Here is a 27,007-nt window from a genome sequence, read left to right as displayed (position 1 = left end):
TCTAGACCGGGATGCCTTATGCATGGTCACTCACGCCCTCGTCACTTCTCGCCTGGACTACTGCAATGCTCTCTACATGGGGCTCCCCTTGAGGTGCACCCGGAGACTACAGTTGGTTCAGAATGCGGCCGCGCGGGTGATAGAGGGAGCCACTCGTGGCTCCCATATAACACCGATCCTGCGCAGGCTGCACTGGCTACCTGTGGTTTTCCGAGTGCACTTCAAGGTGTTGGTTACCACCTTTAAAGCGCTCCATGGCATAGGACCGGGATATCTTCGGGACCGCCTTCTGTTACCACATGCCTCCCACCGGCCGGTACGCTCCCATAGAGAGGGTCTTCTCAGGGTGCCGTCAGCCAAACAGTGTCGTCTGGCGACCCCCAGGGGGAGAGCCTTCTCTGTGGGGGCACCTACCCTCTGGAACGAGCTTCCCCCAGGACTTCGACAACTTCCTGACCTCCGGACCTTTCGCCGCGAGCTGAAGATATATCTATTCTTTTGAGCAGGACTGGCTTAAATAGGGTTTTTAAATATGGATTTTATTGGGGTTTATTTTTTATATTTTGTATGGTATTTTAAATTTAGGCTATTTTGAATAAGTTTTTTAAAATGTGTTTTATTGTAATATATTGTATTATTTTATTTGCCTGTTCACCGCCCTGAGTCCTTCGGGAGAAGGGCGGTATAAAAATTAAATTATTATTATTATTATTATTAATGTTAAAAAACTTATTAAATTTGGCCCCTAAATTAAAATACATAAACCATAAAACCCCATTTTCAATTACAAATACAAATACAAATACAAATACTGGGTATCCAGTCAGTTCTGGGAAATTCCCAGTGTTGGAGCATTCACAACTCCTAGTGGCAAGCTGTTCCATTGGCCAATTGTCTTCGCTGTCAGGAAGTTTCTCCTTAGTTCTAGGTTGCTTCTCTCCTTGAAGAGTTTCCATCTGTTGCTTCTTGTCCTGCCTTCTGATACTTTGGAGAATAAGTTTGAGGCCCCCTCTTCTTCTCTGGGGGCAGCCCCTCAAATATTGGAAAACTGCTGTTGTGTCACCCCCGGTCCTTCTTTTCATTAAACAGCTGCTGGCTGCAGGCCTTATTGCAAGGAGAGAGAGGGCTGGGGTAGGATGGAAGGGTGTTTGAGGAAGGTGGGCTGGGGACCCCCTAAAGCAGGGGTCTTGCAAACTTGGCTCTTTTAAGACTTGTGGACTTCAACTCCCAGCAAAGCTGGCTGAGGAACTCTGGGAATTCTGGGAGTTGAAGTCCGCCAGGCTTAAAGTTGCCAAGGTTGGAGACCCCTGCTCTAGACTGTGACCCCCTCACTCACCTCCATTTTGGCAGGGGTCTGCAAACTTGGCTCTTTTAAGATTTGTAGACTTCAACTCCCAGAGTTCCTCAGCCAGTTTTGCTGGCTGGGGGATTCTGGGAGTTGAAGTCCGCCAGGCTTAAAGTTGCCAAGGTTGGAGACCCCTGCTCTAGAGGGCCTCTACCCCTTTCTCTCTTTCTGTCTCTTCTCTTCTTCCCTTCCCCTTTTCCTGTGAAAAGAACTCTTGACAAATATTTGCATATATAAGTCCAAAGAAACGCATTCGCGGATTTCTCTGCCAACTTCTGGTCCCTCCGATTTTGGCTTCGAAATCTTTTCTCAGGCAGCAGCTGCAGGGCGGAATCTCCCAGGGAATCCAAGATGAAGTAAAATCCGGGATGGCCAAGGGGTCAAATCCGCCCGCAAAAAATGTGTCGTGTCTCTTCTCCCCCCTGAAGGGATTTGAGCCACGCTGGGAAATTAGATTTGGCTCCGGGTTTCAGCCGTTTCAAGAATTTTTTCTCTCTCAACCCAGTCAACTTTGAGGGTGGGGGGACTTGAACTCCCAGAATTCCCCAGCTGGCATTGCTTGCTTGAATGGACATTTCTGGGAATTGGTTGACACATCTGGAATCGCCCCATTCAAACAACAACAACAACACCCTCATGCATGAATTTAGAATGGTGTTGTTCAATGTTGATCCCTTTAAGGTGAGTGGACTTCAACTCCCAGAATCCCTCAGCCGGAGGGCTTTAAGATGGGTGGACTTCAATTCCCAGAATCCCCTAGCCAGAGAATAGAATAGAATAGAATAGAATAGAATAGAATAGAATAGAATAGAATAGAATAGAATTTAATTTATTGGCCAAGTGTGATTGGACACACAAGGAATTTGTCTTGGTGCATATGCTCTCAGTGTACATAAAAGAAAAGATATCTTCATCAAGATACCTTCATCAAGGGCTTTAAGATGGGTGGACTTCAAGTCCCAGAATTCCCCAGCCACTGTGCTTTAAGATGGGTAGACTTCCTCCCAGAATCCCCTGGCCCGCATGCTTTAAGAGGGATGGACCTCAACTCCCAGAAGCCCCCAGCCAGAGGGCTTTAAGATGGGTGGACTTCAACTCCCAGAATCCCCCAGCCAGGATGCTTTAAGATGGGTGGATCTCAACTCCCAGAATCCCCCAGCCAGCTTGCTTTAAGATGGGTGGACCTCAACTCCCAGAATCCCCCAACCAGAGGGCTTTAAGATGGGTGGACGTCAACTCCCAGAATCCCCCAGCCAGCTTGCTTTAAGATGGGTGGACCTCAACTCCCAGAATCCCCCAGCCAGCTTGCTTTAAGATGGGGTCTTGGGGTGATTTACAGCAGGAGGTTAACGTTTCAAGAGTTTTCAAAGTCCCTCTTGTTTTGCAAGTCCTTCCACACCTGTGGGGAATTAAATAGGCTGCTTGGTGGTCTCCTTTCCTCCCCTTATCTTTAGAGACTGGGGAGTGAGATCCACAACAGAGAGACCCACCCCTTCCTTTCAGCTTGAGCAAATATATTCTGACACCCCTTTGTCCTTTTAGTTATCGTTTTATTGCCCTTGGCAGAGCCGGGATTCTTCTCCCCTGCCAATATTCCCACAGAGATAACGGTCCAGAGGGCAGGGAGCGAGTGCGAGGTCACGCTCCGGGTGTGTCCGATGGGAGCCGGCTAGTGAAATCTGGTGGAAAGGGTTGTTTCTTTTCTTTTTCTTTTTCTTTTTTTCTTTTCTTTTCTTTTTTTTTGCAAAGAGGCCGATTCAGATCACTTTAATCGGCAACACACACACCCTCCCGCCCCTTCCCTCTTTTGAAATCTTTTCATGCCCGGTTTTCCGGGATCTTGCGTGCAAACCCAGAGGGTGAGGCGAGGTTTGGATTAGAAAATCTTGGCTGGGGAAGAAATTTTGTCTGCCCTGGGGATGCTCCTAGCCCTGGATGGCATGTCTGACATTCTCTCTCTCTCCTTCCCTCTGTCTCTCTGTCTCTGTCTCCTCCCTCCCTCCCTTCTTCCCTCTGTCTCTCACTTCTCTTTCTCTGTCTCCCCCTCTCCTTTCCTCCCTCTCTCTGTCTCTCTCTCTGTGTGTCTCTCTCCCCTCCCTCCCCCATCTCTCCTCTCTCCATCTCTCTCTGTCTCTGTCTCTCTCTCTCTCTCTCACCCGTCTCTCCTCTCTCTGTCTCTGTCTTTCTCCCTCTCTCCCTCCCTCCTTTCCTCCCACCCTCTGTCTCTCTCTCTGTGTCTCTGTCTCTCTCTGTTCCTCCCTCCTCCCTCTCTCCCTCTCTCTTTGTCTCTGCCTCTCTCCCTCCCTCTGTCTCTCTCTCTCTGCCCCTCCCTCCCTCTGTCTCTCTCTCTGTGTCTCTGTCTCTCTCTCTCCCTCCCTCCTCCCTCTCTCCCTCTCTCTTTGTCTCTGCCTCTCTCCCTCCCTCTGTCTCTCTCTCTCTGCCCCTCCCTCCCTCTGTCTCTCTCTTCTCTCTCTGTCTCCCTCTCTCCCTCTGTCCCTTTGTCTCTCTCTCTCTTTCTCTCCTCCCTCCCTCCCTCTATCTCTCTTTTCTCTCTTTCTCTCTCTCCCCTTTCCTCCCTCCTTTGTCTCTCTCTTCCCTCTCATAGAATGATAGATAGAGTGATAGATAGATATAATGATTGATAGAATGATAGATAGATAGAAAGAAAGAAAGAAAGAAAGAAAGAAAAAGATAGATAGATAGATAGATAGATAGATAGATAGATAGATAGATAGATAGATAGAAAGATAGATAGAAAGACAGACAGACAGACAGACAGATAGACAGATATATATGATACACACACCCTATAGCAGTCTTCCAATATTTAGGAAGGCTGTCCTTTGAATAAAATAGGATAGCTGGAAAAGATGCTACTAATCAGATTCACTTAAAAACAGCATGCCGTATTTCAAAATTCAGCCATAATTCCCACCTATCCCAACGGATTCCTCAAGATGACAGCTATTATCACCGTTAAGATAATGCACAGAGTCTTAACAGATCCCATAACGGTGAGATTTGTCCCTGTGCGGAATTCTGTCTTCCAATTTTATCTGTGACTGTTTTTTGGGTTGTTGTTTTTTTTAAAGTCCCTGACCCCTACTTTAAAGCCTGCCAACTAGCGGTGGGGTTTCAGCAGGTTCTGACCAGTTCTGGAGAACCGGTAACGGAAATTTTGAGTAGTTCGGAGAACCGGTAGTAAAAATTCTGACTGGCCCCGTCCCCCCATCTATTCTCTGCCTCCCGAGTCCCAGCTGATCAGGAGGAAATAGGGATTTTGCAGTAACCTTCCCCTGGACTGGGGAGGGAATGGAGATTTTGCAGTATCCTTCCCCTGCCACGCCCACCAAGCCACGCCCACCGAACCAGTAGTAAAAAAAATTGAAATCCACCACTGCTGCCAACCAGCCCAGCGAAACAGGATCCAAGAATTTTCACTTTTGAGTCGTTACTGCTTTAGCAGGGGAAACTGCACAAGGAGTGAAATGGATGTTTAAAAGCGAGCGAAACCATTCCGGGAAAATTTGCAGGCAGGCGTGCTCCTTTTCCCTGGGCGTCATTGCCTGGATGGCGGGCAGCCTTCCCAAACCTTGAAAGGGGCGTTTAAACGGGCAACAATTAAGAAAAAAAAAATATCGGAAGTGAAAAAAGGATTTAAGCAGCACAGCTTTTGTGAAAAGAAGCTTAGACTGGCACATCTCTTTTGAGATTTTTCAAGAGTGGGGAGGAAAGGAAAGGTCAAAGAATTTCTAAGTTTTAGTTATTAAATAAATACATTTATTATTTATTTATTAAATAATAAACTTATTACATTGAGAGGCCGCCTGTTTTCAAACATCCCCAGGCACTCCTTTCAAAAGTAAAGACGGTAAAATAGAGGGGGGGGGAAATAACACATGTCTAGAAAAAAAAATAACATTTACATAACTTTTGCAAAAATATGCAAAAAAAAAAAACCCAACAAAAACCAACAGAGGGGCCCAGCCACTATCATACACCAAGGCCTGGGAGAAGAGCCAAATCGTCAAGGACTTTTAAACTATCTTCAGGGCAGAAGCCAGACATCAACCTCCAAATTCTTCTGCATTGCTTTAGATAACTTTTTTGTGAAGCTTGGCAGCTTTAAGCTGCATGGACAATGTCTGGGCAGCTCCCAGAATTACTTGGGAAAAGCATGCTGACTGGGGAATTCTGGGAGTTGAAGTCCACCCCCTCTTAAAGCATGCTGGGGTGGGGAATTCTTGCATAGCAGTGGAAATTCTGCCCCCCCCATCCCACCCCATTGAGGTTGTAAGTCGAGAACTTTGTCAGTAAGCAGGAAGCGTAATTCTTTCCCGTGTCTTTTTTTAAAAAAATCTTCATTTTTCTCTTAAATTTTTTCCACCACAGCCCTTGCAGGTTAGACTGGGTCGGGAAGAATGACCGGCCCAAAGTCATTATGGGAACATAAACCTGCATATTTACTGATTTTTTTTTTTAATGATGCTTTGTTTGCCATCTTGAAAAAGGAAGTAAAAGTGGAAAATAGTTTTTTAAATGTGCACAGAGGTTTTATCTCTATCATTTATCAATCATCTCTGCCTATCTATCTACCTACCTGTCATCTGTCCATCTATCTATCATCTGTCTATCAATCATCCATCTATTTATCTTCTATCACCTGTCAACTATCAGTCATCTGTTTATCAATCATTTATCCATCCATCTCTGCCTATCTACTGTATATTTATCTGTCTGTCGGTCTCTCTATCTATCTCTCTATCTATCTATCTATCTATCTATCTATCTATCTATCTATCATCTGTCTGTCAATTATCTTCTATCACCTGTCAACTATCAATCATCTCTTTATCAATCATTTTTCTATCCATTTGTCAAACTCTATCTATATCCATCCATCCATCCATGTATCTATCATCTGTGTGTATGTGTGTGTGTGTGTGTATACACACACATCTATTTATCTTCTATCACCTGTAAACTATCAATCATCTGTTTATCAATCATTTATCCATCCATCTCTATCTGTATTTATTGTCCGTCTGTCTGTCTGTTTGTCTCTCTATCCTTCCATCCATCTACCTTCCTTCCTTCCTTCCTTCCTTCCTTCCTTCCTTCCTTCCTTCCTTCCTTCCTTCCTTCCATCCATCCATCCATCCATCCATCCATCCATCCATCTCTCGGTCTCTCCAGGATATTAGCAACAATCCCTAATTTGCAAGAAAAAGAACATCCGATTTCTGACTTTTTCTGTTTCTCTCAATTCCCTTCCCAGGAACCGACCAGCCGAGCCCTGGTGACCCTCCGAGTGGACCCCCAAGGCTTCTTCCTCTACTGGACTGGCCCGAGTTTGGTATTTGCATTTTGCCTTCTTTAACCTCTGCTCCCCTCCCTCCCTCCCTCCCCCCAGCCCTCCCCGCCCCCTCCGTGCATTCTTCCCCAGCTTCCCTCCCTCTCTTTACCAGCTGTGTTTTCGAAATGCACCCGGCTTCTTTATCGCGCTGGACGGATGTCGGAACTCAGAAAGGCACTGGGTGCATTTGGTTTATTGCAGGAGCCAGCGGTGCGGTTTTGTGTGTGTGTGTGTGTGTTGGGGGGGGGGGAACGACACACCGAGGGGCACAGGCCCACTTCCACCCTGCTCGCCTCTGCCGTGGGGTCTCATCTGGGCTGGCTGCAGAGGGGGGCCGTATATACGTGTTCCTTTCAACGCCGTGCCAATCCACACACACACACGCAGACACACACATGCCACCCCAGGGGAAGGCGGGTTGCGTAGCAGACTTTTAGGTTGAGGTGTTTTTGTTGTTGTTCTCCTCCTTTCAGAGCTTCAAAGCCGCTAAGCTGGTTTGTCAAGAAATGTGGGGTGAGAGAGGCCGGGTGCTGCTGGAAGAAGGCAGACAGGCAGGCTGGCCGGGAGGTTTTCAGGCTTCGAAAACCAAGGAAAAACTTGGGATTTTTTCTCTTCCTCCTCCCCTCCCTCTTCCTAATCGTCTCCTTCTTTCTTTTCCTTCTCCTCTTCTTCCTCTGCTTTCTCCATCTCCATTTCCTTTTTCTCTTCCTCCTCTTCCTCCTTCTCGTCTTTCTCTCCTTCCTCCTCCTTCTCCTCCTCTTCTTCCTCTTCCTCCTCTGCTTCCTCCTCCTCTTTCTCTTCTTCCTCCTCTCCTTCCTCCATCTCCTTTTCCTTCTTCTCTTCCGCCGCTCCTTCCTCCTCCTCCTTTGCTTCCTCCATCTCCTCTTCCTCTCCTTCCTCCATCTCCTTTTCCTTCTCCTCCTCCTCTGCTTCCTCTTCCTCCTCTGCTTCCTCCTTTTCCTTCTCCTCTCCTTCCTCCATCTCCTTTTCCTTCTTCTCTTCCGCTCCTTCCTCCTCCTCCTTTGCTTCCTCCTCTCCTTCCTCCATCCCCTTTTCCTTCTCCTCCTCTCCTTCCTCTTCCTCCTCTGCTTCCTCCTTCTCCTCCTCCTCTCCTTCCTCCATCTCCTTTTCCTTTTTCTCTTCCTCCTCTGCTTCCTCCTTCTCCTCTTCCTCCTTCTCTTCCAACCTCCTCCTCCTCCTCCTCCATCATCATCATCCCCACTCCTCCTCTTCCTCCATCTTCCTCCTCTTCCTGTCCAACCTCTCATCCTCCTGCTCCATCATCATCCCTTCCTCCTCCTCCTCCTCTTCCTCCCCCTGATCTTTTCCTCCAAAAAGATTGTATTTATTTACGATGCCCGCTTTCCCCTCTACTGCGAACGATACGAAGTTTACAGGAAGTCCTCAATTTAACAACCGCAAACAGGATGGCCGGAGATATGAGCCAAATCTAAAACATAAATATGCAAATAAAAATATAGAATAGTAATAAAAATATTGCACCGCGTGAATAAAAAATACAATAAAACATAACATCAAAATAATAGCAATAAATACAAGAGCGAAAAGAAGTGCAAGGGAGAATAAAAAATTTTTAAAAAGCAGAAATACCCCTCTTTTTCTCTCGCTGCCGGCCTTTCAAAGGGGGAAATTCCTCTCTTTTTTTAAAAAAAGCAGAACAAAATAAAAATCAAAGCTCAGGTTGCACTCTCTTTGTATTTTGTCCCTGCAAACAGAAGAAGAAGAAAAATAATAAAACAAGCCACACCTCGCAAAGGAATGTCAGCTTTGGAAACAGCATGGGGAAAAAAATCCTCCCGCTTTGTGTTTTTTTTTTTTAAAAAAAGCACCATTATCAACCCCTTAAATTGCCAATTCTTCACCTTCCAGGTGTGGTGTTTTTTTTTGTTTTTTGTTTACCCTTTCAGAAAGCAATTTTCACTTGGGTTTTTCAATGGCTTTCCATTTTTATTTTTATTTTTTTGCTCTCAGTTACCTCATGATTTTCCTACACAATCTGCTTGCAGTTCATTAGTTGTTTGGCATTCGACAATCACGGCTGCAAAACCTCTAATTTGCCTTTTTCTTTTTCTTTTTTCAACCGGACTCTTGGCCCAGCCCAGGAGGGGTGAGAGGACATCTCTCTGTGTGTGTGTGTGTGTTTCCCACAATTCCCAGTGGAGTTTCCTAAAAAGACAAAAAACAGATGAGAAAAAAAACACAAAAACAAACCCACAATCCAGGGGTGAAATGCTCCCGGTTCGGCCGAACAGGTAGCGATGGTGGCCAGTAATTCGGAGGATTGGTAGCGATGGCGGCCGGTGGTTGGGAGAACTGGTAGCGATGGCGCCAACAATCTGTAACAGATTTCTCACTTAGCGACAGAAATATTGGGTTGACTTGTGGCCGTAAGTCGAAGACTCCCTGCATTGCACTCTGAAGCACGTTATTCTTCGCAATAAATTTCTGGTTAGGGACAATTAATGGAAACGCAAGCAAATGGCTGTGGAAGTGTGTTGTTTTCCTGCAAAGGGTGTGCGAACCGATAAAAACCCGGCTTAATAGTGTTTAATAAAACACTAATGTTTTGGCTGTTGCTGATTTGTTTGCAACATTTGATTTCTTCCCTTCTCCTCCTTCCTTTTCTTCAATTATGCAAAAGCCAGTTTTTGAGATATTTTTTTTTTTAACAAAAGGCGGTTTTTGGCAGCAGAATTAAAAACAACAACAACAACAACAACAACAAAAATCCCAAATCTAAAATTAATATGTTCCTCGTCCAGGCGGGCAAGGAAGAAGGAAGACCTCGTTAGCTTAGCCTAATTAACACGTTTTTGCGGTTCTTGTCGCTGCAGGAGAATGTGGCAGAAATGGGCCACGATGCTAATATTGCACATTAATTGAAGAAATGTCTTTTTTTTTCTCCTTTTTTTTTTTTTTTTTTTTTGGCCTGTTTTCCCCCCTCCCCCAAAATGCCAGGAAGTGGACGTTTTGGATATCAGCTACATCCGAGACACACGGACGGGGCGCTATGCCAAGCTGCCTAAGGTAAATTAGGGTTTATAGCAGGGGTGAAATCTACTTACCTTCCCTACCGGTTCGGAAGTGTGCGCTTTGTGCGGGCACCTGCAATTTTGGACCTTCTGCGCATGCGCAGAGGGTCAAAAACAGGTTACTTCCTGGTTAAAACCAGGAAGTAATGACGTCCAAGTGGGTGGGCGGAGCCTTGTGCTGCCGCCGCTACCCGTTCACCAAATCACACGCCACTACTGGATGCACATGCGTGACAAACATGGTGGGCGGGGCAAGCGAGTGGCCACCGGGGGACCTGTTTGGGGGGGCGCGTGGCCAGCCGGCCATCTCTACCGGTTTGGCGACCTTGGTCAAATTTCTGCCAACGGTTTGCGCGAACCAATGCGAACCGGCTGAATACCATCTCTGGCGTTGGTGCAGGTTGCATCCCCCAGGTTCGGAGCACTTTTCCAGAGCATAAACCGTGGTTTGTTGAGCCATCGCGGACTGGCTCGCTCCATCCTGCATGGAAAACTCTGATTTTGGGTATAGTTTTTTTGTTGCTGTTGTTGAAAGTCCATTATTTTTTTCCCCTCCGTTTTGTACTTTTTAATATGCAAGCTTGCCTGGAGTCAGCCAGTCTCTCCATTAATGAAATAAAACAAGGAAATAAAATTAAAATAATTTGATGACCAGGGTAATAGCTTAGCCTGCTGGAAGGACCCAGTCAGAACATCGTCCCATTGCATTAAGCTTGGATTTGTTTTTAACTATGTTTTTCTGGGCTAGATACAGTGACTTATCGAGTTACGGGGTTTGATCACCTCCCCATCCTTCAATTCTCAATTCTCTATATTCCTGCATGGCTGTTGCTGAGAATTCTGGGAACTGAAGTCTTCTTTTCAAGGGTGCGGATTTCAGTTCCCAGAATTCCCTAGGCAGCATGGACATTGCTGGGAAATCTGGGAGCTGAAATTCCCCATGTCTAGAGAGTAACCAATTTAGGGAAAGCTGACACTCACAATTTCAGGTTGTAAATCCCTAATGAAAATGGAAATACTGGCTAGGGAATTCTGGGAGTGGAAGACCACCCATCTGAAAGCATGCTGGCTGGGGGATTCTGGGATTGAAGTCCATCCATCTTAAAGCATGCTGGCTGGGGGATTCTGGGATTTGAAGTCAATCCATCTTAAAGCAGGCTGGCTGGGGAATTCTGGGAATTGAAGTCCACCCATCTTAAAGCATGCAGGCTAAGGAATTCTGGGATTTGAAGTCCATCCATTTTAAAGCATGCTGGCTGGGGGATTCTGGGATTTGAAGTCCATCCATTTTAAAGCATGCTGGCTGGGGGATTCTGGGAGTTGGAGTCCACCCATCTTAAAGCATGCTAGCTGGGGGATTCTGGGAGTCGAAGTCCACATGTCTTAAACATTGCCAAGTTTGAGAACTTCTAACAAAAAAAAACCCTGCTTCTTAAGAACTTCCTTCCAGTTTAGATGGCTTCTCCCAGCTCTTCTATGTCTCTTCCTGTCTTTTGAAGGACCCCAAAATTCGGGAAACGCTGGGCTTTGGAGTTCCAGAACAACAACCCGAGGATAAACTTTTAACAGTGGTTCACGGACCTGACCTGGTTAACGTGAGTTTCCTCAACTTCATGGCGGTTGTCCAAGACAATACAGCAAAGGTAAGGAGGCCCTGAGTGGGGAACCTGCATTAGCTTAGACCTGAAATACCATATTAAAATATATACAGTAGTGGCCGAAATTGTGGAAACCTTTTGCGAAAAGTGTATTTTCTAAAACCAACTAATAACACCACTTTTTTGGGGGGGAGTAGTACCATAAAATGATATATCAATGGAAAGATAATTGAATCAAGATTGTAACACAATAACTTTTATGAAGGATTTGCTATTAGAATAGTTGTTACAGTATCAAGAAGAAAAGTGAAACAAGGTATACAAAAATGATCACCCTAGAAAAAACGAGAATATACAAAAATGATCCCCATGTCAGTAAATACTTAGTTGGGTAACCTTTTGCATGAATTACAGCCTTACAGCGTCTTCCTATGGAGTGAACCCAAGTCATTTAGTTCTGCAGCTGTTGTAATGTGAAACCAAGATTGAATGATGGCTTCTGTTAACTGGGTTTTATTGCTGGGTCACTTCCGACTAACACATTTCTTGAGTCGGCTCCATCGATTTTCCATTGGGTGAAGGTCTGGGCTATTCCCGGGCCATTCCAGCAGTGGAATAGGATTGTCTTGAAACTCTCCCCAAAAAGTGGCGTTATTAGCCATCAAACGTCAAAACTACACTTTTCCCAAAAGTGTTCCACAATTTTGGCCACCACCAATGTGTGTGTATATATACCCTCTGCACATGCGCAAAGCCTTCTGCGCACGCGCAGAGGACAAAAAACAGGTTATTTCCTGGTTAAAACAAGGAAGTAACGACCGAGCGGGTGGGCAGAGCCTCGCACTGGCATTGCTACCGGTTCTCCAAACCACCAGCGCCATTGCTATCAGTTCGGCCAAACCGGTCCGAACTGGGAGCATTTCACACCTGATATACATACATACATACATATATATCTATATCTATATCTATTTGTTTTCTGAGGTTTTCGCGGGTGTTTGTATGTAGGTCTTTGGTTATTCGGGTTTTCTCCCGCGTAAAATTGGAAGTGTCTTGGCGACGTTGCTCCCAGAAGCACGAAGCTGAAGCCTGAAGATGACGAATGAGACTTCGTCGAAACGTCGCCAAGACACTTCCAATTTTACGCGGGAGAAAACCCGAATAACCAAAGACCTACATCTATATCTATAGATATAGATATACAGGTAGTCCTCAACATACAACCACAATTGATCCAAAGTGTATGTTGCTAAGCGAGACATTTCTGAAGTGAATTTTGCCCCCTTTTATGACCTTTCTTGCCACCGTTGCTAAGTGAATCCCTGCAGCTTTTAAGTTAGTAACACGGTTGTTAAGCGAATCTGGCTTCTCTCCCCCCCCCCACCGTTGAATTTGCTCATCAGAAGGTCGTACAAAGAGGATCGCATGACCCCGGGACATTGCAAGCGTCATAAATACGAACCAATTGCCGTGCATCTGACTTGTTGATCGGGTGACCATGGGGATGCTGGAACGGTCATAAGTGCGAACAATGGCCGTAGGTTACTTTTTTTCCACCTTGTGACTTTGAACGGTCGCTAAATGGACTTTTAGCGAGGACTACCTGTATAGTGAATATGACAGCTTCCTGTTGCTTATGAAAAATGTCATGACTGATAGCTAACTTCTCAAGGCAGAAATTAGCCTGAATCCTTTCTCCCTGGGAAGCTTAACTTTTTTACATGCAGGGACTTGATGCCCTCAGGGAGCCCAAGACCCCAAATATGTTTCCATGTTGTATAAATTGTTCAGAGAGAATTGTGTTGCTTCCAGATTTCCTTTTTTGGCAATTGGTCCTTTTTTAGTTGTGGATTGGTAATTAAGCTAAATAAACTGCAGGGAGTTGCAAGTTGGCTAAATGGCCAGGAGTGGGCTTCAAAAATTTTAGCAAGGTTGCCCGGTTGCTGGGTGGGCGTGGCCACGGTGGGCGTGGCCTAGTCAGCCTCCTGCATCGGGGGGGGGGGTATTTTTGCCCTCCCCAGGCTCCGGAGACTGTAAATGGGCCCGTTTCCGGCCTTTCCAAACTTCCAGTAGGCCCATTTTCCCACCCTCCCCGAGCCTCTGTGCGCGCCCTGCTCTTACCCGCATCCAAAACGGGCCACGTGGGGACTCCTGGGAGGGGAGGGGCCAGCCAGGAGAGGGATTTGGGGGTTCTTTGAACTCTCCCGAACCCCTAGCGGTCCACCCCTGCTAATGGCCCATGTTCCCATTGGCATGAATCACGACGGCTGCGACCGTTGTGTCTTTCACGCCGTCTCTTCCGAAGTAATGTATTTATTTATTTGTTTTGGAACGCATCTTAAATAAAAAACTTTTAAAACATGCTTTTTAAAAAAAACCTCATCAACTAAAACCCATCTCCATGCAAACATCCGGGCCCCGAAATGCCAAAAAGCCATAACCATAAAAAGAAAGTGTTTTAAACCGCACTTTAATTGAATCAGTAAATAGGGTTTTTGCTTTTTTTACCCCACGGGGCTGGGGGTGGGGTGGGGTTAAAATAGCCAGAATCAATATTTCAGATTTGCAGAGAAGTCCAAGGTTTGCTCAATCCTGTGGGCTGTTTGCTGTCTTTTTTTGAAAGCTGTTTTTGCTTAAAAACAGATCCGCCCATGGGCGAAAAATGCGCTGTTTTTGCCTTCGCGACATCCTTGAATGGCATCTGCTCGCTCTCCAAATCAAATCAGACTTAAATGTTTTAAAAAAACCGGCTGAAATCTAGGAAGGCAGCGACTTTTATTCCGTTTGGGGGAGGTGGCGCTTCTTCCAAAGCGAGCTGGTGCATTTCGTTGCATTGTTTTGAGGAACAACTCGGTGAAAACAGAATATTTGGAAGAACAGTTGTTAAGTGTATCATGGCATCGGTTAAGTTGATAACCCGGTTGTTAAGTGAATCTCTCTTTCCCGGTGACTTGGCTTGTCAAAAGGGGGAATCACGTGATCCTTGGGGACGCTGCACCCGTCATAAGTATGAGACAGTGGCCAAGCATCTGAATTTTGATCAGGTGACCCTAGGGATGCTGTGGTGGTTATAAGCCTGAAAAAACGGTCCTAAGTCACTTCAAATATATATATATATATATATATATTTATAACAAACACAAAACACATAACATATATTTCCGGATTCCAACTGTCGCGTAACGGTTAGTCACTTTTTCCAGCGCCGTGACAGCTTTGAACGGTCGCTAAAGCCACCGTCGTAATTCGAGGACTACCTGTATAGTGTTTTTTTTATTATTATTCCCCCTTCCTCCTTCTGTTTCCAGATTTGGGCCGAGGAAGTCTTCAAGCTGGCCACCAACGTCCTCGCGCAAAACGCGTCTCGAAATACTTTTTTGCAAAAAGTGTAAGTGGGTTTTTTCCCGGGAACGATTTGGATAAAAAAATGGGTTGGGTTTTTTTGGGTTTTTTTTGCTAATTTGCCCAAAAGCACCAGTTGACCTGGCTTGCATTTGCAAGCTGCACCGACTCACGCCGGCCTTTGAAACGGGAAGCATTGAATCATATGTCGATCTGGAGGGTGGGGTGGGGGGCGAAAAGGCCCCTTTTCAGCTTATCTCTTTGACCGTGATAAGCAGCGCCGCCACCTTTTTCCTTCCTGCTCCGCCGAACTGACTTGTCCCAATTGTGCGCTTGCAGCTACACCCGGCTGAAGCTCCAGGTGAATCAGGATGGGAGGATCCCGGTCAAGAGGTAAGGTCATGGTTTCCCTTGCCAGGTTCCTTTTGGGTTGGTGGTCCGCATCTTTCATTTTGGTTCTGTAGGACGGGAGTGGGGGGAATGGCGGGGGGGACGGGACGGATGTCTTGAATTCTGCACTCTTGTGGGAAAGGGAAGGGAAGGAAGATAGAAGAAAGGAAGGGAAGGCAAAGGGGAGGAAGGGAATAGAATGGAATAGAATAGAATAGAATAGAATAGAATAGAATAGAATAGAATAGAATAGAATAGAATAGAATAGAATAGAATTTATTGGCCAAATGTGATTGGACACACAAGGAATTTGTCTTTGGTGCATACGCTCTCAGTGTATATAAAAGAAAAGATACGTTCATCAAGAATCATAAGGTACAACACTTAAAGGAAAGGAAGATAGAAGAGAGGAAAGGAAGATCGAGGAAAGGAAAGGAAAGAAAGACAGAAGGGGAGGGGAGGGAAGAGAAGACAAAAGGGAAGGAAAGGAAGATAAAATAGAAAGGAAAAGTAAATGGATGAAGGAGGGAAAGGAAAGGAAAAGGGAGAGAGGAAGGGAAGGGAGGGAGGGAGGGAGGAAGGAAGGAAGGAAGGAAAGAAGGAAGGAAGAGCACTTATATACCGCTTCACAGTGCTTTTCCAGCCCCTCTCTAAGCGGTTTACAGAGTCAGCCTATCGCCCCCCCAAACATCCGGGTCCTCATTTTACCCACTTCGGAAGGACGGAAGGCTGAGTCAACCTTGAGCCACTCAGAATCGAACTGCTGGCAGTGGGCAGTGAGTTAGCTTGCAATCCTGCCTTCTAACCACTGCACCACCGTGGCTCTTATAAAACTTAAGTTTCTTTTGTTGTTTTTTAAAGGCTGGAAACGTAGATCCTTTGTCTCCTGCTTTTTACAAAGTTTGAGTTGTGTCCGGGCTGCTCTGGATTGCTGGGGAAGTTGGCTGGCTGGGTGCGAATGCCCCCGCTCCGCTTTCTTTCCCAAAGGCTGGGCAGGAGCCAAGGCATTGCTTAGCACCCATTTTGCCGTTGGCGTCTGCTTGCGGCCTGGGAAATTCAGGCCGGCCTGGGAAAGAAACGAGAGCTCGCCCGCCAGACTATTGTCCGAAGCACACAAAAGTTGTGCGCCCGCAGGGAACAATCTCCACATCGCAGTTCCATTGACGTAACCTCCTCCTCTTTGCTCTGTTTGGGAGAGATAAATTCCCAGGCGGGTTTGGTTCCCAGCGGCTTTCCCCTTTCTAACTTGGCATGGGTGGCGATGAATAATTTTAGCCTAATGGGGAAATGTAAAATTTGTTACTACCGGTTCTGTGGGCGTGGCTTGGTGGGAGGGGGGGGTAATGTGACTGGCTGGGTGCGGCCAACTTTTTTTTTTTTTTTACTTTTAAAAGCATTTTTTTCTGCAACCTTTTCGGCCGAAGAGGTTGTAGGAAAAAATGCTTTTAAAAGGCTCCTCTGACGATCCCAGCTGAATTGCCTGATCGTCAGAGGCTTTAAAAGCATTTTTTTTTTTGCCTTTAAAAGAAAAAAATAGCCTCTGACGATCAGGCAACTCAGCTTGGATCGTCAGAGGAGCCTTTTAAAAGCATTTTTTTTCTACAACGTCTTTGGCCGAAGAGGTTGTAGAAAAAATGCTTTTAAAAAGCTCCTCTGACGATCCCAGCTGAGCTGCGTGATCGTCAGAGGCTTTTTTTTTAACTTTTAAAAGCATTTTTCAAATGCTTTTAAAAGTAAAAAAACAACAACACCTCTGATGATCGCACGGCTCAGCTGGGGCGGTGGGAGGGGGCAGGGATTTTTGCTAACGGTTCTCCGAACCACCCGCCGCCATGGCTACCGGATCGGGCGAACCGGTCCGAACCGGGAGCATTTCACCCCTGTTTTAGCCTATCCAGAAGGTTCTAGAATAAAAGAGTGGGAAGGGACCCGGGGAGGTCTTCTAGTCCAATCCCCCTGCTCAAAGCAGGAGACCCTAGACCTTGGGGTTTTGTTTCCTCCTTTGCAGTATTCTCAAAATGTTCTCGGCTGACAAGAAGCGAGTAGAGACAGCCCTGGAATCCTGCAGCCTGAATTTCAACAGGGTATGTTCCTGAGGGGGGGGGGAGGAAGACGGATGGGGGGCCAGAGCGGGTCGCTGGAAATCTCTTCCCCAAACCTTTGAGTTTGCCAGGATCCTTAAGTCTACTTACTTGAAGAGGAGGAGGAAGAGGAGGAAAGAGGAGAAGCAGGAAAGAACAAAGAAGAGGATGAGAAGGAGGGAGGAGAGACGGAGAAGGAAAGAGAGAGGAGGAGGAGGAAGGAGGGGGAGGAGGAGGAAAGAACAAAGAAGAGGAGGAGAAGGAGGGAGGAGAGAGGAAGAGGAGGAGAAGGAGGAAAGGAGGAAAGAAAGGAGGATGAGAAAGAGGAGGAGGAAAGAGAGGAGAGGAGAAGGAAAGGGGGAGGAGGGTGGCGGCGGAGGAAATAACAAAGAAAAGGAGGAGATGGAAGGAGAGAGGAAGAGGAGGAAAAGGAGGAGGAAAAGGAGGAAAGAATAAAGAAGAGGAGGAAGGAGGAAGGAGAGGAATAGAAGGAAGGAGAGGAGAGGAGGAGGAAAGAGGAGGAAAGAACAAAGGAGGAGGAGGATGGAGAGAGGAAAAGGAGAAAAGAATAAAGAAGAGGAGGAAGGGGAAGGAGGAAGGAGAGGAGGACGAGAAAGGAGAAGGACGGAGAGGAGAGGAGAAGGCAAGAGGAGGAGGAGGAGGAAAGAATAAAGAAGAGGAGAGAGGAAGAGGAGGAAGGAGAGGAGGAATAGGAGGAAAGAACAAAGCCTGGCTGCCTGGGGGATTCTGGGAGTCGAAGTCCACACATCTCAAAACTCGCTAAGGTTGAGAAAGCCAATCTAGACCGATTCCTAAATCTCTCAATCTCCATTTTGGTTCTCCAACTTCCCCCCACATCCCCCACAGCCTCCCTTTACGTCCCTCCGTCCAGCCTCCCTAGAACTTCAAGAAATAATTCACATTTCTCTGCCATCCTGTCGGTTTTCCTCCCCCCCCCCAGAGCGAGTCGATCAAACCCGAAGAATTCACCCTGGAGATCTTCGAGCGTTTCCTCAACAAGCTCTGCCTTCGTCCCGACATCGACAAAATCTTGCTGGAGATGTGAGTGAGAACAGGACCCTCTCTTCGCGGATGTGAAGCCGTTACGATGCAGAAACTGAGGCGCGGTATATCAGTACACCTCGACTTGCGACCGTAATGTTGCTTTTCCGTTACGGTCGTAAGTCTCGGGGATCATAAATTGCTCCCCCCCCCCATTACAACCAACCCAATTTTATGACCTCCCCTCCCCCTCTTCAGCGGTTGTTAAGCGAATCTCCTCTGCCATTAAGCGAACCCACTCCTCTCTACACGGTGTTTTCGCCCGGGGGAATTTCCCTTAACAACTGTGGGATGAAAGGTCATAAAACAGGGCAAAACCCATTTAACTGTCTTGCTTAACAGCGGAAGTGTTGGGGGGGGGAGGGGGTCAGTTGTGGTCGTAAGTTGAGGACTAAGTGTCGTCTGTAGGTTTTATAGCCCGATTCCCCCTCCCCCTTGGATGCCGGACACAGTACAGATAGTCCTCGACTTACAGCGGTTCGCTTTGTGACCGTTGAAAGTTACAACGGCGCTGAAAAAATTTGACTTGGGGCCTTTTTTCACACTTAGCGACCGTTGCATGGAGAGATGATTTAATATTTGGATGCTTTGACAATTGACTCATATTTATGACGGTAGTGTAATCTCCTTTGGCGACCGCCTGACCACCGGTCGTAAGTCAAGGACTACCAGTATCCGACTCCATTTTTTTTTGTGTGTTCTGTTCTTTTTTTCTGTCAATCAGTGGAGCCAAGGGGAAGCCGTATCTCAGCCTCGACCAGCTGATGGAATTTATCAACCAGAAGCAGCGAGATCCCCGTCTGAACGAGGTCTTGTACCCTCCTCTGACGCGGGCACAAGTGCGCCAACTGATCGCCAAGTACGAATCCAACCAGCAGTTCGAGCAAAGGGGTAAGATGCTCTGTTTTGACCCACTTCCCCAGAGACGACCGAATCTCAAAGATTCCTTTAATTAGGAGCGCCGGCAGCCCCCCGGCAAAAAATTTCTCTCTCACCGCAAGCTAACAAGTCCGTCCGGCAGGGGAGATGAATAGTTGTCTGTGACACCTATTCATCTCCGCCCTCTGCCTTTTATCCCCAGAGCTAGGGTGGGGCTTCGCTAGCAGCGGTGGCTCTTCCGTCCCGAAGACCAGCCCCTAGATTTCCATTGCTCTTCTCTCCTCTTTCACTTATGACTGTACGACTATAACTTTGTTGCTTGTATCCCTACGATTTATATTGATATGGTTTCCTGATTGCTTAGTCATACCCTATGACTATCATTAAGTGTTGTACCTTGATGAAGGTATCTTTTCTTTTATGTACACTGAGAGCGTATGCACCAAAGACAAATTCCTTGTGTGTCCAATCACACTTGGCCAATAAAAAAAAAATCTATTCTATTCTATTCTCTGCCTTCTGCACATCCGTGTGTCAGGCTCTGGACCCAGCTGTTCCTCCTCTTCCTCATCAGCCACCTCCAGACCTGGGGGCTGTCGACTCTCCAGCTGAGGGCTGATGGACAGCCCAGGCTCCGCTGCTGTCTCTCTTTCTCTGCCAGCTCCATTCCCTCTTCCCTTTCGGAGCTCTCAGGTTGCCTGGATGCTGACCTTGACTCCCACGCCGCCTCCTCCTCTTCTGATTCGGCTGCTGGGGGGGGGGGTGATGTCCAACAGGCGAGCTAGGAGGTAGAGCCCTCAATAGGGATGGGAGACAGGGCCTCGAGCATCTCCTGAACTTGACACCGTCCTTCTTTACCAAACCCTTAAGGATTCTCGCACAGTCCCCAAGACCTCCGCGGAACCAAATTGTAGATAGAAAAGAAAGAAGAAAAGCCAAGCACAAAACCATTTGGATCTATTCGTGTGGCAGTTTAGGGTGCTGGATTCAAAAGCAGGAGGAAGTGAGTTCGAGTCTTCCTTTAAACCCAGAAACCGGCTGGGTGACTTCGGGCCAGCAGTTCTCTCTCAATCTGTTAACCCTGCGAGGTAGTCCAGAAGAAGAAAAACACACAGGAGAATTAGCTCTATGCTTATTGTCAAGGTTCCGTTAAGAGAATTTTGCAAAATATTTGGAAATGTTTCTTTCTTTTAACTCTCCGGAAAACTAGGGAGGGTTCCTTCTGAAGCGTTTAGCACGGTTCCTCCTCTTTGGTGGGCTGCGAAATCATTCCCATGCCCATCATCCTGTCTGCAGATCCCCCTTTGATCCCCCAAAGTCATTCTCACAGACCCTAAGCACAGTCCGACCCACCTTGCAGGGTTGTTGTGACAGAGGCAAACCTCAAATCTATAGGCTGGCCTGAGCCGAACAAAACGAGGCAGGAAATAATAATATCAATCACACAGGTGGTCCTCGACTTACGACCACGATGGAGCCCAGAATTTTATTTGTTAAGTGAGTTTTGCCCCGTTTTTACGACTTTTCCTGCCACAGTTGTTAAGCAAATCGCCGCAGTCGTTAAATGAGTCACACGGTTGTTACGTGAATCTGGCTCCCCCATTGACTTCGCTTGCCAGAAGGTCGCAAAAGGGGGGATCCCATGACCTCCTGCAACCATCATAAGTATGAGTCAGTGCCCAGCATCCAAATATCAATGGCGTCTCCATGGGGATGCTGCAACGGTCGTAGGTGTGAACAACAGTCGTAAGTCGCTTTTTCAGTGCCCTTGTAACTTCGAACCGTCACTAAATGAACTGTCGCGAGTCGAGGTAGTAAAAACAACAGGGCAGGCTCTTGAAAATTGCGGTTGAAATTTTCTTTCTGCTTCCTTCCTCGTGCTTTTCAATCGATTACCTTGTTATTTGAAATTCTTGGGAGTTTCTAACGGCTTTGGGCCAAGGGAGTTCTGGTCTGTCTCGATTCTTAAGGTCTTTTTCTCTTCCTTTCCCAGATCAGATGTCCTTGGAGGGTTTTGGGCGCTACTTGGGGGGTGAAGAGAACACCGTTGTGCCCCCCGAAAAGCTGGATCTGAGTGACGACATGACGCATCCGCTGAGCAGCTACTTCATTAATTCTTCCCATAATACCTACCTCACAGGTATATTATATATGTATAATTATAATTATATATATATAATGTATATTATAGATACTGGGCTGGGCAGCTGTATAGGCCTCTCTCTCTCTCTCTCTCTCTCTCTCTTTATCTTTATATTATATCTATCTCTATCTTTATCTATCAGTGTTGGGTTTCAAATTTTTTTTACTACCAGTTCTGTGGGTGTGGCTTGGTGGGCGTGGCATGGCTCGGTGGGCATGGCTCGGTGGGCGTGGCAGGGGAAGGATACTGTAAAATCTCCATTCCCTCCCCAATCCAGGGGGAAGTTACTGCAAAATCCCCATTTCCTCCCGATCAGCTGGGAGTTGGGAGGCAGAGAATAGATGGGGACGGGGACGGTCAGAATTTTTACAACCGGTTCTCTGAACTACTCAAAATTTCCGCTACCAGTTCTCCAGAACTGGTCAGAACCTGCTGAAACCCACCTCTGCGACCTATCTATCTTGATACTATCTCTATTTCTATATATCTTTATACATCTATCTATCTATATCAATCTATCACCTATCCATCTATCTATCTATCTATCTATCTATCTATCTATCTATCTATCTATCTATCTATCTATCTATCTATCTATCTATCTATCTATCTATCTATCTATCTATCTATCTATCTATCCTGTTTCCCTGAAAATAAGACATCTGATAAAAAGCCCAGTTGGGCTTTTGAGCGCGTGTGCTAAAATAAGCCTCCCCCCGAAAATATTTAAACACAGAGCTGGAAATCAGGTAAGACGGCAAGAGGAGCCCCATCTTGCTCCACGCGCCCCAAAATAATCAGACCTTATATTCAAAAAATATAAGACAGGATCTTATTTTCGGGGAAACACAGTATCTATCTATTTCTATCTATCTATCGGTTTACTACAGAGTTTCTCAACCGTGGCAATTTTAAGCTGTATGGACTTCAACTCCCAGCATCCTTCAAATTTGGCAAAGTTTGCAAAGGCTGCTGGGAATTGCAGTTTCCATACCATAGAGCGGTGTTTCTCTCAGCCCTGGCAACTTGGAAGACAGGTGACTTCAACTCCCAGCATCCCCCCCCACCCCCCCCATACTCAGCCACGTGTGCAAAGACTGCTGGGAACTGCAGTTCACATAACAGAAAGCAACCCTGTTCCTCAACCCTGGCCACTCTCTGACATCAACTGTGGGCGTCAACTCCCAGAATTCCCTATCTGGTACAATGACGGTGAGAATTCTGGGAGTTGAAGTCCACCTATCTTAAACTCATTGAGTGTTTTTAGACGGTTGTTTTGTGGTGCCACAAAATGGGGACAACCCCAAGTTAAATGATACTGCTAGTGAGTTCTTTTAATTCAAGGCGATTTGCAGAAACCTTTGGAGGTTAGAGCATTAAACTGAGTTGTGGCTGAGAGAGAAAAATTTAATGACTCATTTTTTATGGCTTGCATTGAACGTTTTATTGACATTCCACCAATTAACACCAGGCAGGGGAAACTCCACCCTGTCCTTTATCTATCGGTACAATTTGTTTTTTCGCCCTTTGCCACAGAGATGGGGAACTTTTTTTTTTTTTTTAATATTTATATCCCGCCCTTCTCCGAAGACTCAGGGCGGCTTACAGTGTATAAGGCAATAGTCTCATTCTATTTGTATATTTTTTTACAAAGTCAACTTATTGCCCCCCCCAACAATCTGGGTCCTCATTTTACCTACCTTATAAAGGATGGAAGGCTGAGTCAACCTCGGGCCGGGCTTGAACCTGCAGTAATTGCAGGCTGCTGTGTTCTAATAACAGGCTTCTTAACGGCCTGAGCTATCCCGGCCCTTTTTGCTTTTAAGTCAGCATTTCTCAACCTTAGCTATGTGAAGAGACATGCATTTCAGCTCTCGGAAGTCTTCAGGCAGCGTGCTTTAAGATTTGTGGACGACAGCCCCCAGAATTCCCCAACTAGCGCGCTTTAAGATTTGTGGATTTCAACTTGCAGAATTCCCCAGCCAGTGTGCTTTAATATTTCTGGATTTCAGCTTCCAGAATTCCCCAGCCAGTGTGCTTTAATATTTCTGGATTTCAATTCCCAGAATTCCCTAGCCAGTGTGCTTTAATATTTCTGGATTTCAATTCCCAGAATTCCCTAGCCAGCGTGCTTTAATATTTCTGGATTTCAACTCCCAGAATTCCCCAGCCAGCGTGCTTTAATATTTCTGGATTTCAACTCCCAGAATTCCCCAGCCAGTGTGCTTTAATATTTCTGGATTTCAGCTCCCAGAATTCCCCAGCCAGCGTGCTTTAATATTTGTGGATTTCAACTCCCAGAATTCCCCAGCCAGTGTGCTTTAATATTTCTGGATTTCAACTCCCAGAATTCCCTAGCCAGTGTGCTTTAATATTTCTGGATTTCAACTTCCAGAATTCCCCAGCCAGTGTGCTTTAATATTTCTGGATTTCAACTCCCAGAATTCCCCAGCCAGCATGCTTTCGGATATGTGGACTTCAACTCCCAGAGCTCCCAGCCAGCATTCTGAGAATTCTGGGAGTTGAAGTCCGCCCATCTTAAAAGTTGCAGGGTTGCGAAACAGTGCTCCATTATTATGTGATCTCCAGTTCCCAGCAGCCTTTGCAAACTTGTCCAAAGGTGAGGGATGTTGGGAACTCCAGTTCCCAGCAGCCTTTGCAAACTTGTCCAAGGTGAGGGATGTTGGGAACTCCAGTTCCCAGCAGCCTTTGCAAACTTGTCCAAGGTGAGGGATGCTGGGAATTGGAGTTTTTGCAACAGCAGAGGGAAGAGATACAAGCGGCCAGAACTAACTGGAGATGGTTTGAACATTGCGGCAAACCCTGACTGATTGGTTTGAACCTGGCTTAGAGCGGCCCACGAACCCAACCTTCGCCATTTATGGCTTAGAGCAGGGGGGGGTCTCCAACCGTGGCAAATTGGACTTCGACTCCCAGAATTCCTCAGCTAGGCTGAGGAATTCTGGGAGTTGAAGTCGACAGGTCTTCAACTTGCCACGGTTGGAGACCCTTGGCTTAGAGAACCAGAGTTGTATCAGGCTCCAGCCACTTAAAACATAGGCGTAGAAACTGGAGCCAGCAGGCGAAGAAAAACCGCTCAATGGCAGAATAATTTCAATAATTGAAGGTGAGAATACTTTGCCTTCCGTCTTGCAGCCTCTGGAGACGTCATCCCAATTAGCTGGCGCCAAAGAATGGAGAAATTTTTCTCTCGGATAATAGCTTGCAATTTCCTAGCGTCCCCGGAGGAGGCATGGAATGTAACGAAAGCATTTTCTGGCCTCAGTTTTGTGGAATGAAAAGCTTGCACAGTAGGTAGCCTCTCCAGATTATTTTTTTTAATATATATATATATATATATGTAGGTCTTTGGTTATTCAGGTTTTCTCCCGCGTAAAATTGGAAGTGTCTTGGCGACGTTTCGACAAAGTCTCATTCGTCATCTTCATATATATATATATATATATATGAAGATATATATATTTGTTTTCTGAGGTTTTCACGGGTGTTTGTATATAGGTCTTTGGTTGTTCGGGTTTTCTCCCGTGTAAAATTGGAAGTGTCTTGGCGACGTTTCGACAAAGTCTCATTCGTCATCTTCAGGCTTCAGCTTCGTGCTTCTGGGAGCAAATGAGACTTCGTCGAATGAGACTTCGTCGAAACGTCGCCAAGACACTTCCAATTTTACACGGGAGAAAACCCGAACAACCAAAGACCTATATATATATATATATATGTGTGTTATTCTGAAGAAGAAATATTTGCAGAAACGCAACCAGAACAAATATACATTCTCTAAGCGTCCTCATTTTCCAAGCGACCTTGGTTTCCTGGCTAGGTGGCTCAGTGGCTAAGACGCTGAGCTTGTCGATCAGGAAGGCCGGTAGTTCGGCGGTTTGAATCCCTAGTATACATCTCCTGCGTGAGCAGGGGGTTGGGCTAGATGACCTCCAAGGTCCCTTCCAACTCTGTCGCGGTTACCTTTCCCTGTCCGAAGGAAATTAGTCGCAGTGTTAACATCGCTTACAGGTTGTCCTTGACTTACGATCATCCGTTTAGTGACTCTTGGAAATTACAACGGACCTACCTCAGGGTTACCTACAACCTGGATTCAAACTTTTAACCGTTCCTGCCGTCCCCAGGGTCACATGACAAAACTTCAAGCATTTGGCAACCGGGCTTCTTTCCTCCTTGAGCGGTGGGGGCTGGACTAGTAGACCTTCAAGGTCCCTTCCAATTCTGTTATTCTGCTATTCTTTTTTCCTTCCTTCCTTCCTTCCTTCCTTCCTTCCTTCCTTCCTTCCTTCCTTCCTTCCTTCCTTCCTTCCTTCCTTCCTTTCTTCCTTCCCCATCACTGGAAGTTCTCAAGAAGAAATTAGACAACCATTTGTCCAAAATGGTATAGGACCTCCTCCTTGAGCAGAGGGTTGGACTAGAAGACCTCCAAGGTCCCTTTCAACTCTCTGATTCTGTTATGACCATTTGCAGCGTCCGGCGGTCACATAAACAGGTCATTTTGGCTGAAAAGCAGATTTTCCTTTTGGCTTTCAGAAAAATCAGGCCCACATGTTCATTTAACGACTGTGGCAGTCATTTATTCAAAATGTATTTATTAAAAAAAATGTATTTGCTTTTTTTATTAATTGTACTGTTTTTAAATGGGGTTTTTATATTCTGTAAGCTGCCTTGAATCGCCATGGGTGAATAGGCGGCAATATAGATTTAATAAATAAATAAATAACAACTGCCACCATAAAATGTGGTAAAATCAGGCTGGTCACAAGGAGGACAAATATTAAGACTGTTATGACTCACAATCTCCTTCTCCTCCTCCTCCTCCTCCTTCTCCTTCCCCTTCCCCTTCCCCTGCTTCTCTTTCTCCTCCTTCTCTTTCTCCTTCTCCTCCTTCCTCCTCCTCCTCCTTCCTCCTCCTCTTCTTCCCCACCTCCTCCTCCTCCTCTTCCCCCCTCCTCCTCCCCATTATGCAGCTGAGGGCTCAGCCATCTCTTATCTGAGACCTGGCATCTTTTCATCCATCCCTCAAGGTCTTTCTCACATACCATTCCAGCCATCTCCTTTACAGCTGGAGAAACTAGGGAAGGTCCTGAACCTCTTTCTCCATCCGTTACGCAGCTGAGGGTTCAGCTGTCTCTTATCTAACCGTTCCCCTGGCCGCCTGCTCTTCCTTCTGTCTCCCAAGGCCATTCCTTACCATTTCCTCCTTTTTTTTCCGTTCCAGCTGGGCAGCTGACGGGCAATTCTTCTGTGGAAATGTACCGGCAAGTGCTCTTAAGCGGGTGCCGCTGTATCGAACTTGATTGCTGGAAAGGGCGTCCCCCGGACGAAGAGCCCTTCATCACCCACGGATTCACCATGACGACAGAAATCCCTTTCAAGGTACTCTTTCAACTCCCCTGGGTAGTTTATCCTCCAGGAGGGTAAGAGACCACCCCCCTTCCCATTTTACCTTTTCAACCCAGTCTCTCTTCTTAAGACTAGAATCTGGGAATCAGGCCGTTGGATGGGACCTGAGAGGTCATCTGGTCCAACCCCTCCTCTCAAGGCAGGAAGCGAGGGAGATGGGCGGTTAAAAAATATGAAATATAAATGAAATAAACCTCTATGGCCGTGTTTCTCAAACTTGGCAACTTGAAGATGAGTTGACTTCAACTCCCAGAATTCGCCAGCCAGCTTGCTTTAAGATGGGTGGACTTCAATTCCCAGAATTCCCCAACCAGACTCTTTAAATTGGGTGGAC

General features: G+C 46.3%; 1 protein-coding gene across 1 annotated transcript in view; it reads left to right on the top strand.

Moving 5' to 3' along the window:
* The window catches only part of PLCB3 (phospholipase C beta 3), a 57,275-nt gene that overhangs the window by 5,375 nt on the left and 24,893 nt on the right, over positions 1-27,007 (top strand). The window contains exons 2-11 of the mRNA XM_058159943.1: positions 6,624-6,701; positions 9,681-9,749; positions 11,254-11,397; positions 14,661-14,740; positions 15,034-15,087; positions 17,093-17,168; positions 18,127-18,227; positions 18,952-19,118; positions 21,100-21,246; positions 26,489-26,646. Of these exons, the coding sequence (XP_058015926.1) occupies positions 6,624-6,701; positions 9,681-9,749; positions 11,254-11,397; positions 14,661-14,740; positions 15,034-15,087; positions 17,093-17,168; positions 18,127-18,227; positions 18,952-19,118; positions 21,100-21,246; positions 26,489-26,646 (1,074 nt within the window). The remainder of the gene's footprint in view (positions 1-6,623; positions 6,702-9,680; positions 9,750-11,253; positions 11,398-14,660; positions 14,741-15,033; positions 15,088-17,092; positions 17,169-18,126; positions 18,228-18,951; positions 19,119-21,099; positions 21,247-26,488; positions 26,647-27,007) is intronic.

The sequence above is a fragment of the Ahaetulla prasina genome, chromosome 17 (assembly GCF_028640845.1).
Source record: "Ahaetulla prasina isolate Xishuangbanna chromosome 17, ASM2864084v1, whole genome shotgun sequence".
In the NCBI taxonomy this organism is placed as follows: Eukaryota; Metazoa; Chordata; class Lepidosauria; order Squamata; family Colubridae; genus Ahaetulla; species Ahaetulla prasina.
The sequence above is the reverse complement of the archived record's forward strand: the minus strand, read 5'-3'. Positions and strand labels throughout refer to the sequence as shown.